This window comes from Salarias fasciatus, chromosome 6 (genome assembly GCF_902148845.1).
Source record: "Salarias fasciatus chromosome 6, fSalaFa1.1, whole genome shotgun sequence".
Taxonomy (NCBI): Eukaryota; Metazoa; Chordata; class Actinopteri; order Blenniiformes; family Blenniidae; genus Salarias; species Salarias fasciatus.
In genome coordinates, this window is record NC_043750.1 from 19926187 (window position 1) to 19943195 (window position 17009).

The following is a 17009-nucleotide window of genomic DNA, read 5'->3' on the forward strand; positions in this document are numbered from 1 at the left end:
TAACTGCTTTAGCCTTTTGATGTTCTAACTCAAAAACTTTAAGAGGACAATAATTCAAAAGTTGAAAAAACACACTCCTTTTTTCCTCTTTTTCATTGAAATTTTACATTACCATGTAAACAAACATGTCTTGTGAGAATACTGAAAATGTAAACCACATAATAAAGCAACTGCATTTCCTACAAACAATGTTTTCGTGATGTTCTTTTCAGCGTCTCATTGAGTTTTCCATCGCGTGCTGTTTGAAGAGCTGAAAACGGCGACGACGTCGTGAAAAGCCTTGAAGATTCGTTAAAAATAGATTGAGTTCTTTTGTAGTCCTGACATGCAATAAAAGTTTGTGTGAGATTCATGTAATGCACAAGCGGAGCATTTCAAAGAATTTAGTCTATGGCTCACATCTGCAAAGCATCAGGCTGTAATGACTATTATGAAGTCTTATTTGTACTCATTAAAAAACTCTCAAAGCAGACACAGCTCGTTGGTGGTTTAGTGACATTTCAGGAGTTTGCAGAGCGACTGCAAAATGCATTAAAAATTGATTTTGCTTTTATTTCACTGCTGGGATCCATACTGTGTAAGCTCACAGATTCCTTAAAATGGAGCCATGTTATTCTTTTTCATATTATTAAAGTGCTGCTTTACACTTGACTGGAAAACAATACAGTAGAAAATCAAGGAAAAAGAAAAACAACTTTTAGTAGCAATGGCATTAGTTTCAAATGAAAAAGAAAAAAGTAAAATGGCAACATTGTTAAAGAATAACCTAGTAGAGGGCCTGAACACTGCATCAGGACAAATTCCTTTCATAATTCACTTATGTATAATAATAACAAAAAAAAATTGAATCTGCATCTAAAGCTCAGTGGAAGTGAAAGTTTTTTTCATCTTTTACTTCACAGATGTTCCCAGCTTCTGTTAAATCACACCTGCACCGTGAGATTTTAACTTCTGTGGAATTGTATTGGTGAAACTTCAGCGTGTGTGTGCTGCCGCCCCTCCATGACGCACATTCCTGTCTCTGGTTTCACATCATTAGCAGCAGCAACAAGCAGCCAAAACAGGCCTGCATGCAAAAAGAGCACGAAAATTCCTTTTTGTAAAAGGATACAGGGTTTTTTAATGAATGTAAATGGAAATTTGTCCATCAAAGGCTTTAACCGTATTTTGTGATTGTCCCAAATTTATTTTTTATTGGCTCTGATGGAGATTTTTCTGGATGAAAGCTCGCTAAGTGGTTTTGATCTTCAGGGAAATGTTTAGTCTTTTTGTTTTTTAAATTGTAAACATGATGCATCATGTAAGCATTTTGGAGCAAAAACGACTCCTGTGTGCCCAAGAATACAAAATATAATCTTTTATTCATTGTAAATACACAAAGAGACCAATGCAAAGTATTCACACAAACAATATTTAGTGAGATTTAAATCTTAAAACTATTTATACACAATTTACACAAAGTATTCTGGAAGACAATGTCCTATTCTTTTCAATAAGTCCTGTTTGTTATATGAATAAAAGCCAACTATTCTTTTCTCCTCGTATCATGAAACCTTCCATTTTGAACCTTTTTTTTTTAATTTTCCATCTGACGTGACGTTTCCCACCTAGATCATTTTGCTATAATGTTTATGATTCACATGTAATTATATGTACATGACGTACACCCCAGCTTCCAAAAAGGTTGTGACAATGGTTTAAATGTAAATAAAACAGGATGCAATTTCTTAAACCCATTTTTTTCTACAAAAGAATATTTAGCCAGCTGAAATCAAATCATCATTTCAAGTGTTATGTGGTTAAATAGCCTGAAAAGTTATTAGAATGCCATGTTTAGGCTTCTAAAGTATCCCTTATGCTTTTCTGACTATTACTGACAGGCCTGAACGGCAGGAAGGCCAATTTAGCAGCCAAACTATTGTACTCTGCAGTCCTGCTGTTGTGATGAATGCAGTATGTAGTTTGACGTCGTCTGGCTGGAATATCCTGAAAGATAATACATCTCTAACCGAGGATTACACAGCGTTCCCAGACGATGGGTTCTAGAAGGGATCCTGAGCCCGCGTGATGCTTTCCAGTCCGGAATCAGGCCTGCTCACGATGCAGCGCTGCCAAAATATCCAGCATTGACCTTTGATCGTGTTACCTGAGATTTCTCAACATTCCTTTAATTATTGGATGATATTAGACATTGCAGATGGGCCGATCCTCAAAGACACATTGTTTGACAGACTGACAAACATCCGTTCTCTTATATTCGTGTCTTTCTAAGTTGTTCCTTCCCTGACTTGTTTGAAATATTGTAAGTCACTGCAAAGCAAAAGGTTTTTCCAGTTAGCATCACTTAATTTTCCAACATATGTTCCCACTTCTTCTAACTTGTTTTTTGTTTTTTTAAGATGAAATGGTGAAGCGTCTCACTTTTAACATTTTACGTATCGTCTGTATCCGGCTCTGGATAACATTGCATCCTGCTTTATTCATTATTTACACATCGCTCCGACCTTTTTGCGATTCCGGCTGTACATCCACTCTTAAATACATTTTCATAGTTTCATGTCTATTTACAATATAAGAGCTTATTGTGTATTCTAAACGGTTACAAAATATATGGACTTGATGTTTTAAAACATATTAAAGCAAAAAGAGGCAAATGTGACACGATATTTGAGTGGTCCTTTAAAGCCATGGCACTTGTTAAAAGCATCGATTCAAAGTTACACAAAAATCCTCAAAATGTTCTGAGAAAAGTGTCGGCAGTCACATGCCTTCAACAAGACGATGATTCAATCTCCAACCCTCTGAAAAATGTACTTTCATGGCGCATTTTTCTAACTCTAATCAGTCATCTCACATCTTCTCTCCTACTGGCTTTCTAAATGGAAACAAATCGCATATTCCATCAAATCCTTGAATCCCGTTCATGTGATTAGAAAAGCAGAGCCCTTCTGGGTCTGCTAATGGAACCGCGGAGTCTGCAGCACATCGCTGCCTCAGTACAAACATTTCGAACCCACACAACTGTATGAAAATAGATTACAGCTGTATGCCGACAGATCAAACGAACACAATACTTATCTCTTTTCTCATGGCTAAAAATAGGGGTTTAATGTCCCACATGAAACTCATCATTTCAATGTCAATGTTCTGTCAGTCTTTGGTTTAAGAATATTATGAAGAAGTGAGTGGACTGTGTGTACAATTAGTTCTTCATACAATATGGTCAGTCTCTGCAGTGTCTGGACACTGTTGCCAGCTCTAAATGTTTTGCAGAGCGATTCTTCGAGAGCTACAGAAACTAAATGGAAAGAGACATCCTGAAAGTTGACAAAAGAGAATAAAATGGTGTAACTCAGATCTCATGGCATGGCGAGTCTGGAAGTAAATAACTTGGGAGTTTGATCGGAAATGAAAAAATATGTCTTGAGCGTATGTAGATGTCAACATCCATTGCTTCCATTTAAAAAACATTGAATACAGCACAGACTGACTAACACCACGGCTCCCTGAATGAGATAAGAAAGCTTGATTGAAAAAACAACACAAAAGCATTGATTTGTGTGTCTATAGTTACTTATCACTCTTAAAGGGGCCTAAATCTGTTCGTACATTCTTCTTAGACGTGTGTGGACAAAAGAAAAGGTATCCCCCAAACCAATAATTCTCATTTGTGTCAAAAAAACATTTCAAGACTTGACTAAGTTAAGGATTATTCAGGCACGTTTCCGTGTGTGATCGCCTGGACGGACCACTTGCAGCAAGCACATGAAAGCCTTCCCATTCGCTCTCCGCTCGTCGAATTGCGTGAACCCACACAGTCTCTTCTGTCTCCTGTTAGTCTTTGTCTTCTACTCCTTTTTTCAATACAGCCGCAACCCATCCTTTTAAAGAAAAACTTTTCCTGGCCGGTGGAGACAGAGACGCCGATGCTCGCAGCAGCTGCCTCAGCATCAGACCTTCTGGCACATGTGGAGTCTGGACTTGGACGAGGAGGTGGCGTCTTTCCACACCTTGCACGAGAGACCTTTGGCACAGTCGCAGCGCTGGAAGATTTCCAGGCCGTGAGAGCCTTTCTTCCTCTGCTTGGTGCACACCTCGCCTTGCCTCAGCACGGGTTTGCAGATTTTGGTCCAGAAATGACGGGCGCAGCAGTAGCCGTCCGAGCAGTCGGACGAGCGCAGGCACGGATCCCCCTCGTGCCCTGACAGAAGAAGATAAGAAACGCAGACGCTCAGCCGTGACCCAGCAAACTGTTTTCAACAAACTGTACATCATGTTTTCACTCAGAAAAAAACAGGAACAAATGCTTCATCTGAGACATAAAAGAGCAGCATGAAACAGTAAACCGCCCGGCACTTGGAGCTTGTTGTATGGTACTTCGGTGAAGAAAGCACAGGAAATCTGCAATGATTGTTCATTAGGCGGCTATGTTTTCCATACGGATTTATTTATGCAGCCCTTTCTTCAGGTTTCAACGTAGATTGCAATATATGTTGCTTTGTCAAAGGCTGGGAAAACATAAAGCTTTCAGCGTAAGTCGAGCAAGCGATTTCAATTATTCTACGCATTAGGAAAGTCATCCTCCCTGTTTGAGTCCGATACTCTTGGCAAGAGTTTGTCCTTAAGCATATGAACTGAATATTGTAACGATCATGTTCTCCTCTTTTCAAAAGACTTTCTTTCAGAGCACTCATCCTGTGTCCCTGACAAAGCCGCACTGCTGACTGGTTATTTCAACTTGTGAAGGCCTCATAAATCTTTTGTTTTCACACCACAGATCGCTTGAGTGGATTTTTATTTGTAATTTGTAATTTGTAATGGCCTAATTTGTATTAGGCCGTTGCTTTATAGGGTAATCACATATAAAGAGAGAGAGTGAGTTAAGCACAAATAAAAACAAATGACTCCATTTACAGACGTTTTAACTACTGCTGTTGTATTCTCATTGGGTGAAGCATGAACGGGCATTCAGAGTTGAGCAATCTAAGTGTCTCTTTAAACATTCACTAAAGAATATGTCTTTATGGAGAGGTCCTCGCATTAACTCTGGGTGACAGGAGCCCTAAGCAGGGGGGCTCAGTGAGTTATTCACCCTAATCGTGCTAAACCTGCATTTCGCGGTTTTCACCTCTGTATCACACGATGTGTTCTGTCACTCAAACACTCCGTATGGTTTTATGCCGGTGCAGAAACAACAAAAGCATTGTGGTTTCTTCTGGGCTCCCCGTGCTGCGCTACGGTCTCACGAGCACCGACACATAAGCAGAAGGGCAATTACCGACATAGTTTGTGGACTGACATTACCCGTGAACACTTTAGGACATGCAGAGGGCGAACAACGCAAAAAAAATCTGCAATTTCAACCAGATCCGGGGAGAGAAAAGACAATGGTGATATTAAGATAAGAGATGAGTGGAGGTGTTTAAGGCGGGACGGCACACTGGTGGTGGTTAGCGCTCTCGCCTCACAGCAATTATACCCCTGGTTCCCGTCTGTGCTCAGTTTGCTTCTTCTCCCTCTGCATGTGTGGGTTTTTCTTCAGGTATTCTGGTTTCCTCCCACCGCCCAATAACATGTGTTTCAGGTTACTTGGTGATTCTAAATTGCCCGTAGGTGTGACTGCGAATGCGAGTGTGCCTGGATGTCTGTCTCTTCGTGTTTGCCTGGTTACTGCCTTCACTCGCTGGAATAAGACGCCAAGCGGATGAACGGACGTTCGACACGTCACACACAGACCGGTCTTACCTTTCAGAGTGTGTTTAGTGTGCGACTTCCCACTCTTTCTCCAGCTGTGATCCTTGGTGGAGAGTTTGTTGTGCTCGTCTAACGCTGTGATGTGAGGTGAAAGCACACTCTCAGAAATGGGAACACAGATATCTGCAGGCAGAAAAGAAATAAATGGATTAAAAAAAAAAAATCTAACCGCCAGTTATCGTGCCATTATGTTGCTAACTTTTCACGAGATATATGCATCAATGCAGGGACCTCTTAGGGTACGTTGGTCAGCTATGACTAAATTCATTTCAGCACAGCCACAACACACCTATATTCACACTGTTTATTGCTGAAACAACATACCGACACGGGACCATTGATTCCTAACCTCTGGGCCTCAGTTTAATACAGTCTGTCTATTCAGGACTCCGTCTGGGAGCATGTGTTCAGCATTATTTAAATGTCCTGGCTCTGTCACCGAGACTCTGGGCTAGATACTGCGGTACTGTTTGTTCGCTGACCTGGAACGAGTCACTTTTTCCACAATATTTGCATAGACAAGAAATCAAATTTTTCTCTCATGTCCTGCAGCCTTAATATAATTGAAGCTGAACTACACGTGTATTTACAGTTGCTGCAGCGGTTCCCGGGGCAGCACATGGCGTCTCGGTGGCAGCGCTTCTTCCTGCGGCGGCAGGTGAGGCAGCGGGACGGCGCCTGCTGGGGGCTGTGGCAGTAGCTGCCCACGCTGCACTCCCTGTCACTGCTGCAAGGATACACCTGCTGGGGAGAAGACACAAGAGTCATTACAGAGACGGTGAAGGCAGATGTTTAAACGTCTCTTTCTATGTTTATATATCTGCATCACCCACCTATTTAGACTATGTAAAAGCTGCATTCAACAAAGTGGCATGGAGTTTAGGTTTTTGGAACCAAGCGTATATTTTAGGTTTCTGTTTTTCTGACCTGAGGAGTCTCTGCTTTCATTTTTTGTAGAGTTTGGGGGAGTGGCAGAGTGCCGTTATCCAAAATGTGACCCTGCCTGGATTTCACTCATTTGTAAGTCATTTGGTTGGTGTTGGACTTGTGTTCGGATTATGTAAGAATGGCATTTCTTCGATTTGACGTGTCATGTCTTTATACCTGTGTGTGATTGGTGCATTATTTTATGTGGTTTGTAGCAGAACTTAACATTTGCAAAAGTCAGTTTGTTTGCATGAAAACAAATGAATAGCAGGCTTTTTTTTCACTAATAATGGTAATAAGTACAAGCAATGACTCATTTGGTATCGCACATCTGCAGGGACATCATGCTCTGAGTCGGGTTCATTTTTTGAGGGCCGGTCTCAACGGTCCCTCGGCCACAATCATCCTGTCAAACCGCTCAACAGCTCAAGTCATGAAACCGTTTTATTTTATTGAGAAAATAAACATCTTGATATAATAAACTAATGTAATATGTCCTCACATTTTTTCAATTCAGCTAGATCTGTAGTTGTGGTGAAATAAAAATCTGTGAATGCTCTGCAGAGGGCATCATTTTTTCTAAAAAAAAAAAAAAAAAAAAAAAAATAGAATCTAGGCGTATCGGGCAGGAAAATTAAGGGTGCTTTCACACCAGGATACTCTGGAAATAGCCTGAGGACTTGGTTCAGTCAGACGAGGAAAACTTTCACAGCATTGTTTGGTTCGCTTCACTTTTTCCACTATACTTTAGAACAGGAGAAGGCCAAAAAAATCAAATCCATCCATTCAGCCAACTTCACATGCTCTCAATAAAACAAACACAGACATAACAAACAATAATGGAACCATTTAGGATCTATTGTTTGATATAGAGTCAGTATGGTTTAATAACGCCTACATCTCGATACTGCTCCACAGCTGCCAACAGAGACTTTTTTGTTTCTAAACTCCTTCTTTGTTTTCCTCGGCTTCCCTGGGTTAGCTCTGCAGGCTTTGTTTATTTCAACTCAGAATGCACCACGCGCTCTCTGTCACTCTCTCCGGTTCACTCCCTCCATTTGCTCCAACTTATAGTCCGTCGGTATTTCCTACTGTAAACGAACTGCAAAAGGAATCCACTTGCAAGTGAACCGAGAAGCAGATTTTGCTTGTTTGGTCTGCAACAGAGTACGAATTGAGTTTTCCCACCGAGGAGGTGAACTCCGACCAAACTGGTGTGAAAATGTTCTAAAACTGCAGGCTGCTGGAAAGCCCAGTGTGACCCAGCGTCCATGCTGCATTCAAGTTACAGATTATTGTTAAAGTTCTTACCCCTAAAAAAAAACAAAGTGTGATTGACTCATTTAGATAGGAATATATTCCCTTGGTTAGACTTATGTTTACCACCTAATTACTACTTTGTTGTAATAATCTTGTTAGTCATTTCACTTTGGTATTTGTTTCTTTCAAAGACATCAACATTTTTCCCCACCAGAGAATCATTGTTTTCAAAAGTACAGTTTGTAAGCTAAAACTGAATGAGATTGTCTTCACTGTTACTGTGCGGTAAATGTTTTTGCTGCAGATGAGCAAAGCTCAGCAAATTAACCCTGGAAAACCTGCATGGCCAGATACTTCTGGGGAAAAGTAGGGAAATCAGCTGTTTGTTTGTTTTGGGTTAAAATTACAACAGGCTGTGGTGCCTGTGAGCCCCGTTTTTTTGGTGAAGGACATATTGCAGGGATTAAATTGTGTTTCACTGGTGTGGTCAGATTTTTTTTCATGGCCAACACAATAGAGCTATTACCATTTCCCAACCAAGACTAACCACTTCAGTTTCTCTGAGCACAGAGGCTTAATGAGTCAAGGGATCGAGCAGAGGGATAATTTCAGTAGCCAATCACTGGCATTCAATGGTAATTTAGCAGTGTTTTTGCTTTTCTTTTCTTTTTTTAACTGTTAAATGTTGCCCAGCAAAGGGACCTTTAGGTATTTTCCATGAGCAGAATGAGTCAGTCACACAAATCACACAAAATAAATGAGAAGTGCAGTGAAAAAAAAATAATCCTGTTGTTATCAGACTTGGAGCAGGAGCTTAGAATTGAAAAATAGTTTTGGAAAAAGAGGTTTATAAGTTAAATTTTTCTTTTTCATTCATCAAATGGAAGGATTTATCTCCCGATGGTAAAACTCATCAGGATATAAATCATGTTAATTTACGAGCGTTACTCCAAATCCCTACCATCATTGAACTGGAGGGAGTTTTTATTTAAAAAAAGGACTAAGTCTTTGAATATTTCCTTGACAACATATGTTAGGACATCAAGATCAGTAAAAATGAGTAGGATCTGAAATCTAACCGTGTAAATTATGTCTACTGCAGACGAGCATGTTTTGGTTGGCGCTCCATCACCAGCACCACATCCACATTCAACTGGCACCGCACTGACAGATCTGATTTAATGTGGCTTACCACTGACAAACATGGAGAAGTCAACATGTGAGTTAACATGAAAGAGTTCTAAATCAGAGCAAAATCATTACAGCCATAATAAACAACAAACTCCGATGGGGTTATGAAAGGTCAGGAGAGACGGGCTGCCATGTCTGAAAGGATGGGACTCCGTCCAAACGCCAATGTACACCACATGTTTGAATCAACTATCAACAATATCAATATTTCATCACATTAGAAGCTGTTATTGTGGGCTGGAGCTTCAGATTAGACCTGCTGGCTGGCTGCCAGGCTGACTTTCTCAGGCTGGAAACACATGGAGACAATGAGAGAGCCCCAGAAAGAAATGAGCAAAAAGCATTAAAGTGAATGCTAATCAATCATTATGGCAGAGCTACAAAAGGCAAAATACCTAACATGGTGATGAAAGTCACTTGAGTTGAATGTTTAATGAGTGGTTAAAATTTCTTCATTACTGCAAAGTTGAAAAGAAGGAAAATTATGTCAGAGTAGTGAAAGATCTTGTTAGGGAGCGTTTCCAAATACCAGCACTTCAGAAGCCAATTAATCAGCATGTTGCAAAGGTGAACCAACAAATGATCAGTTATAAGAGTTTTTTTTTTTTACAGCATACTGTTAACTATACACTTTGTCTATTTTAATTTCCAGTTTAAACCACATAACTCTGAAATTAATGTCAAACTGAAATGACTTAAAGTGGATTTTCACCACTTTCACAGTGTTAAAACACAGTCTGAAGATCAGTCATGTCCACCCTTCACGCACCAGTGGTGACATCTTAAATGCAAAGTGAGAGACAAACAGTGGTTTGCTCAAGGGCACTTCAACACATGGGCAGGCAGAGGTGGAAGTAAAAAGTTACTTTACTATGCTCAAGTAATATTTGGCGGCACTTTAGACTGACATTTTAGATGAGCTAAATTTTTTTCTTGTAATCCATTTAACTACTTAAAAAAATGACTCAACACTCAGTATCACCAGAAATTCAGTTAATATTTTCTTTGGAGCCAGGAAGCTTATTCTTTCAAGAGGTTTTCTTTAATTATATCATCATTTGTTTGTCAAGGTGTACATTCATGTCTATCATGACAGCTTGATTATTTGTCTATTGATGCCAGTAAAGCACTGTAACGGAAGCCATGCTCACTTTTTACCTTTCAGTTGTCCTGTCTGTGGACAGATAGAGACAGATATAAAACGACCAACATTAAAGGTGCATTAAGGAGTTTTTCAACTTTAAAAATACTTATTTTCCACCATAAATATGTTACACATTTTTAATGATGTGTACAATGTGCCCTGACATATTCATTGCAAGTACCGCTAACAGCGCTAAATTGTCACTTGAAAGTTGCAGTGCCGGTCCGGCACCAGAATTTGTTTGGGGGAGAATTTGAGAGGAATGACGTAATGCGCGCTCTGGTTGACCTGATTTAGTTAGGTTTCGTTTTGTCCGCCATTACTCCGCCAGATGCTTAGTGAGCAACAACTGAGCAGGATCTTCCAGAAAGTAAGAAAAGACTGGCTTCTAGCACTGCCACAGCTCCAGCACAGACTCCACCAGGTAAAAGAAACTTAAATCTTACTCGAGCGCTACTAAAAGAGCGATGAAGGAGTTCCCCTCTTCCGTGCACGCGAGCCACAGGCACTAGTTTTTCACGAAGCTGCATTACGCCCAAGGCCTGCAGGGGCTGCTGTTTCGCATAAAACGTGCAAACTCCTTAATGCACCTTTAAGGTTGAAAGTTAATTCTCTATGAAAAGTGAACCACCTCCTGGCTCTATCTTTGTATCCAATGCTCAGATATTAATTTGGTACTAATATCTTGTAATAATTAGTGTATTTCCCAATATGAGAAATTATTATTCAGACTCAACGTCCACAACCTTCAAGCCTTGAGAAGACTTCTACGGGGATTCTCGTTTTGTTGTAAAGTGCTCATTCAGAGAAAGGTTTTCTGTTGATTGTTAGGTAATCACAGCTGAGAAAGAAATATGCTGCAAATATGTTCTGAGGAGAAGTTCAAGAAAGTGCAGCAAGAGCAAGCTTTTTCTCTCTCTCTCTTTTTTTTTTTTTTTTTCCTTTTCCTGACAAGAAAAATGTGCTGTTATCTAAATATGAAGACAAATGGGTCCGGCCACGTGCAGTAGTACGCGATACTACCTGCTCTGATTCCTATCTGTCTTTCTGGCCAGCAGGTTTGGATCAATTACAGTGCGCCGCACATATGCAGGAAAGGCAGCGGAAAAAGAAGAATGGGGCTCACCTCTTCCATCATGGCTCAAGCTGCAAGACAGCCCTTTGAAACCCAATGATACAAGCCTGACCCCTGAATCACAGCTGATAATCTCACCTTATCTTGTCATGTTTTAAAGCGCCTCATTTGCAACTTCTGAGGGACGGGGCTTCATTTGGATGCATCTTATTCATCTCATATCTTTTCTCTCGTGCTCCCTTATTTTTCCCAAGACGGCCTTCGCACATAAAAGCGAAGCCTTGGATCCTGCACAGGAAGTGGGTTAAGAAGTGTGTACTCTGCAGCCTCTTTTGGTATGCTGGTGAGACGATAAAGGAAGAGACAGACAGAGAGCCATAAGGGAAGCCCCCGGCCCTGTCTCGTGTTGCTCTCGTGCTGGTAAAGCGCCGCGGCTTTGAAGAGGAACCTTAAATGTGCGGGAGCAACAATCTACAAGGGATTTACTACAGGATATACAGGGCTTTGAACCCTCTCCCACTAGTATTTGGATCCCTTATTTATCTCCGTAGAGTCATTCCAAAGTGCTGATATAATTTGTACCCTGTAATGCAGAAAAATAACAAAGTATGTCTCCTCTGCTTAGTTTGAGCCGGGGTAGTTAAAGTCAAAGCAGAGCTTTAAGACTGAAGAAAAACAACAAGATGACAAAACAAAACAGTCAGCTCAGCGAGAGTCCCAAAATAACACAAAGTACATTGAAGAAGGTTGTTTACATTCAGGAGACTAAACTTTCCAGCAGCCTTGGTAAATGTAAAAGAGATGAAGCTGATGCTGTCATGCAGCAAGCTGAGTGGACATTACGGTTTAACGCCATAGATACTTTACAGTTTTTAGCTTTTTGGAGATTAATGTTCGGCATCATCAAACTTATTTGTTTTTCCATTTCTGATCATTCGAAAGGTATTTCACCGTTTCATTTGGAGCGCTTAGTGTGACCCTTACTGGAGCTGCTAATGTGGACCACCAATACAAACACCAATAAAACTCTAATAAAACCCAAAACCCAAGACAGAGCTGCAACCCGGTGCATATGGCAAAGATCTCTGTTAAGAGACATGACTGTAAGGACAGAAATACAGCTTTTGTAATAGTTTCTGACGTTAATCCCCAACCCAAACAACTTTCTGCAGTTACTTACAGTTTAGACCGCTTTTTCTTCATTTCCTTTGATTTTGTAAATACATTGTAATGTATATAAAGACCTAATTCTTTGTTCCCTACATTTTCTGCGTGTTGTTGATTGCACACGGCCTTCAGAGCCGAAGCTCGTAACCTGAAGCTGTGAATGGTGTTAATGAGTGGCAGGGGCCTAACAGAGTCAAATAAACGATGTCACCGAATAAACAAACTTCATATGGCCTGAAAGCACAGACAGCCGGTATCAGATAACATAGGGATGACTGCGCACAAGTCACTCGTACAAGCCGGGTCTTCAAACACAACTTGGCGTCTTTCATCACTCAAAACACATGTGTTTATAACTACGTCTCTTTGAGTGCTAAAATCCCGAGTCTCGAAAAACTAGACCTTCCTTAAGTTAAGTATACATTCGGAGCTGATCTTGATCAGCGGACATGAAGAGAGGCTTACAGTCTCTGTGCACGGCTGCTTGCTTCAAAGACAGGGGGAAAGGGGGAAACACTCTGGGCGGCAATCGAGGAGGTGCCTCGCTCAAAAAGGTGTAATCCTGTGGAAAGAGAGGTGCGTGGGTCTCCTCTCACATTAAGAGGTCCAATTACAGTAAAAGGTCGTCTGCACATGAGGACCCCAATGGTCCCAGTGGACAGGCCTCACGTCACCCAAGGGACCCAGGCTGGAGAAAAACAGCCACAGGACAGCAGGCTGAAGCATAAAATGAACACTAACAAGCAGTCACACCTCTCCCTGCCCTGTTGCTCTCTTTCTCCGCTCATTAGGATCCAAACAGTCAATTTAGGTAGAGGAGGCAGACAGGGCCGAGCAAGAGAGAGAGAGAGAGAGAGAGAGAGAGAGAGTGAGACACACACACAGAGAGAGGCTCTACTTTTATAGTCGGAGCCCACAGAGATTGCTTGTTAAAGTAATCTCTGCGGTGAATTAAATAAAGTAACCAGTCAAGGCTGACTGACCGATGGCTGGTGTTTTACAGGCACGCATTGCGCACAATTGCAACCACATTGTTGGGTCCCTTGTGGGTTCAGAGGTTACAATGGTGAGTGTTGCCTGCCCGTGCTATCCATTTCTGTTGGGCTTCTTCCAAGGAGCTAACAGTGCCACCCACGAGTCGCTGGCTGTCGAGATCTTCGAGGTTTTGGGGTTTTGTTGGTTTCACTCCGGTCAGACTTAAGTGAAAACAGTGAGACGGCAACAAAACGCTCGGCATTTTGATCCGATCAGAATAGCCAAACATTGCCCTGGGTCGTGTGTGTGATTAATGTCGTCTTTATCACTGAAGTCTGTCGGCAGCTACAGGAAATAAAAGCACATTAAGCTGTCAGAGTGCTTCCTATAACCCAAGGCTTCAACCAATGTTTCTAATGTGACGGATACAACATGAGATTACATCCCTGTTTCTTGGTGCAGCCGTCTGTCTTCAGAGACATGCTGGACTCTCTCCCTCACTAATTTGCTACATTTATATAAAACCCAACAAGGGGCAATTTTTAAGGCGATCCCTTGTAATTTTCTGAATATTCCATAATTGAGAGAGTTTAAAGACCCCAAACAGCTGTCTCACACTACGTAAAAATGTGGTTGCTCTCGCACTTGGCGGCAGACCGAAAAAGAGTGTGAATTTAAAACCATTTTAGTGGTAATTTACTGAGTTTCTTACTCACATTACTGTTAAGCCCACAATCACACACAGCCTGAACCCAGTGAAAACTCTCCAGAGGTGTGATAATCTGCCAACTATTTCTCACCGTTGTAGCAAACTCAGCAACATGACAACTTGACCATAAATCTATTTGTAGGATATCACGACCAAGGTTTCCCGTAATGCGGACGCCAGAAAAGGAATCTGAGCCGCTCTGCGACCATTTTCCAAACATATGCCCAAACCTTGATCAGAAATAATTGATTTTGCAAACGCAGGCAAGAAGGAAAACATTTTGAGGTGCGTACTGCGAACCCCTGTGAGGGGAAAATGTTCAGCAATATTACTTTGCACGATCTAACTTTCTTTTTTAAACCTGTAGAGTGAAGCAGTGGACCTGCGATTCGCTTCGAAACAAGAGTGAAGGCAAACTTTTCAAACCTCCTGAAGTCCACTGATCACTCTTTTTTTATAGATGACTTTAATGCTTGTTCTCCTGCCACTGAATGATTGAATGCACAAGCTTAATGGAGCCTGCTTCTCACCATCAAGCCATGAATTTAGAGAGTGACTAACCCACACACAAACAGTCACACAAAGTTTACATGCACACACCGACACCTTATCCTAAATGCTATTAGCCATTTTCGTGACGTTGGCTGCTGATACAAAGTGGTGGTCTCTGCTCACTCATATTGTTTCCCTTCAGTTCAATCTACCAAACCGCTCTCAATTATTGCAATGGCTAAGATGTAAGCAGGCGTTCAAATTGAGGTCTGGCAGCCGAAGCCTGAGGTTTGATCGCCACACTCCGCAGAGAAAATGTGGCTTTTCCATAATTCTTCTCTCCTCGCAGCACTATGCAATTTACATATAAACAAAAATATTCCTAGGAGTTAGATTGCACACAGCTGAGGAGGCAGATGCAAAATAACTTGGGAAAATTGCCCAAATTAAAGAAAAGAGAGGTTGGTTTCCCCAGAGTGATGAGGAGACTGTGCTGGGCAGCAGATGTGACAGAGATGTGGTAGTGCCATCTGCTGATCGGAAAGATACTGTGGATACTCAAATGTATGGTCATTTCAGTGTGATATATCATAATGAAGACACAGGTGGGTCTTTACTGTGTCTTTTTAAAGATAAGGCTTGTCATACCATCTTTTTGAAAACCCGCATGTCTTGTTTCTTTCATACATTGACATCTCTGTTAGCAATTAAAACCTCTGAGAAATGACTTGATGGACAGAAGTCCTACCTCCTCTCAGAGATCACAGACATAACGCTCACAGTTTTTGGACCTTGTGTTTGCTGTCAAGCTGCAGTAATGTGGCACTTTGTTGGAACAGCAGGAATTGATCACTTTTTGAGTGGATATTAAGTGGCCGGTAAGAGTATCCCCTCAGAGGCCCCACAGAATCTCATAATCCCGACCAGCGTCTGGACCGCTTTAATGGCACTAAGACCCAGACAGAAAATTACCCCAAGTGTTAACTTTCTCTCACATTTCTGCTGGCATTAATGATTTACTGTGGAAGTGCGCTGCGCCCTACCGTGGCGTCGGGTTTGAGAGGCAATTAGGGTTTATGAGAGGTCCAATCCTTGCAATTTCCAATAACGATCCACACATGAGAAAAGTTGCACATTTTCCCTTTTTTTTTTTTTTGTAAGAAGATGAACCGAGCTGAAGGAGGACAGACTGACCCGTCCCTGGACAGATGTGCGCATTTGTTCAGAAAGTGAAATGCAGGTGAGTTACCTGTGCGAGGACGTTGTGTTTCTTGGTGGAGGCGGCGGACCGGTTGGTGGCCGGGGTCGGCGTCTCCCCCAGCAGCGCGGGCTTGATGGAGTTCGCCTTCGGGCGCGCCTCTGACACCTGGCACGCTCCCGTCCTCAGCGCGGCCACGAGAAACACCGCAACGCAACATCTATTCCACGCAGAGACGAGCATCCTCGAAAAAATAAAAATAAAAAAAATACTGCAAAGTTGAAGAAAAGTAAAAAAAAAAAAAAAAGTAGAACTTCTAGAACAGAATTAACCTAACGGGCTCTCCTCAGTGCGCAGCGTGCGCGCGCGCCAAGCTGCTGTATTCTATACTGAACAGCGACGATGCCAAGTTTTTGCCTTTGGAAATTAGAACCTGAAGAGTCTGACAGCCACCGACAGACGAGAAGGAGGAAGGAGGAAAAAGAGGAGCCAGTGTGGATCTGTTAGAGCTGATGCTCGGAGCTTTCCACCGTCTCTGTCTGGCTGCGACTGGAGCGCGGAGTCCCGCAGCCGGCTGTTTTATGATCTCGGTTAACTTTCTTTTTATAGGATTCTAATGAGTTTGCTTCCTCCGCCCCTATTCACAGCTGACAAAGAATGAAACTGATCTGTGTGCGGCACCGCTGCCCTCGCATTGTCGTCTCGACACCGGCACCAGGAGCCCCGTCGGGAAAAGCCTATAAAATTATACACTGTGTGTTTTAACGGAGCGCCTGACCCTTTTTACTGCGAGGCGGTTGGGCGACTTTAGGAAATGGGGGGAAAATTCATAGCTGAGCTGCTCTAAAGAAGGGGTTTCTTTAAGAAATGTAGACCACTTCTTACCATCAGTAGAATTAATTTATGTCCCTTGAGGGAATGTTTAGAGTTTAAAATTAAAGATGAGTGTGTCAGTGACACGAAGATTTGATGTCTATTTTAAACAGTCTGCCAGGGTTGCCTGTCTTTTTTTTTTTCTTTTTCTTTATTTTTTCTTAATCTGATAGACGTTTTTTGGGGAGCCCTCATGATGGAAAGAAACAAAAACTTTAGAAACTGATGAAAAAGTTCGTGATGT

The 17009-nt window shown here is 41.7% G+C and overlaps 1 protein-coding gene across 2 annotated transcripts; it reads right to left on the reverse strand.

Moving 5' to 3' along the window:
* Nucleotides 1–1467: 1467 nt before the first annotated feature.
* Nucleotides 1468–16422, reverse strand: dkk2 (dickkopf WNT signaling pathway inhibitor 2). 2 transcript variants are annotated; one of them, XM_030094097.1, is made up of 4 exons: nt 15944–16422; nt 6345–6495; nt 5746–5877; nt 1468–4201 (listed from the first exon to the last, which is right to left on the reverse strand). In XM_030094097.1, the coding sequence occupies exons 1-4, from the start codon at nt 16133–16135 to the stop codon at nt 3951–3953; spliced, it is 726 nt and encodes a 241-aa protein (XP_029949957.1). In that variant the 5' UTR covers nt 16136–16422; the 3' UTR covers nt 1468–3950. The 2 variants fall into 2 exon arrangements, with proteins under 2 accessions (XP_029949957.1, XP_029949955.1); XM_030094095.1 differs by having other exon boundaries at nt 6345–6498.
* Nucleotides 16423–17009: the final 587 nt, after the last annotated feature.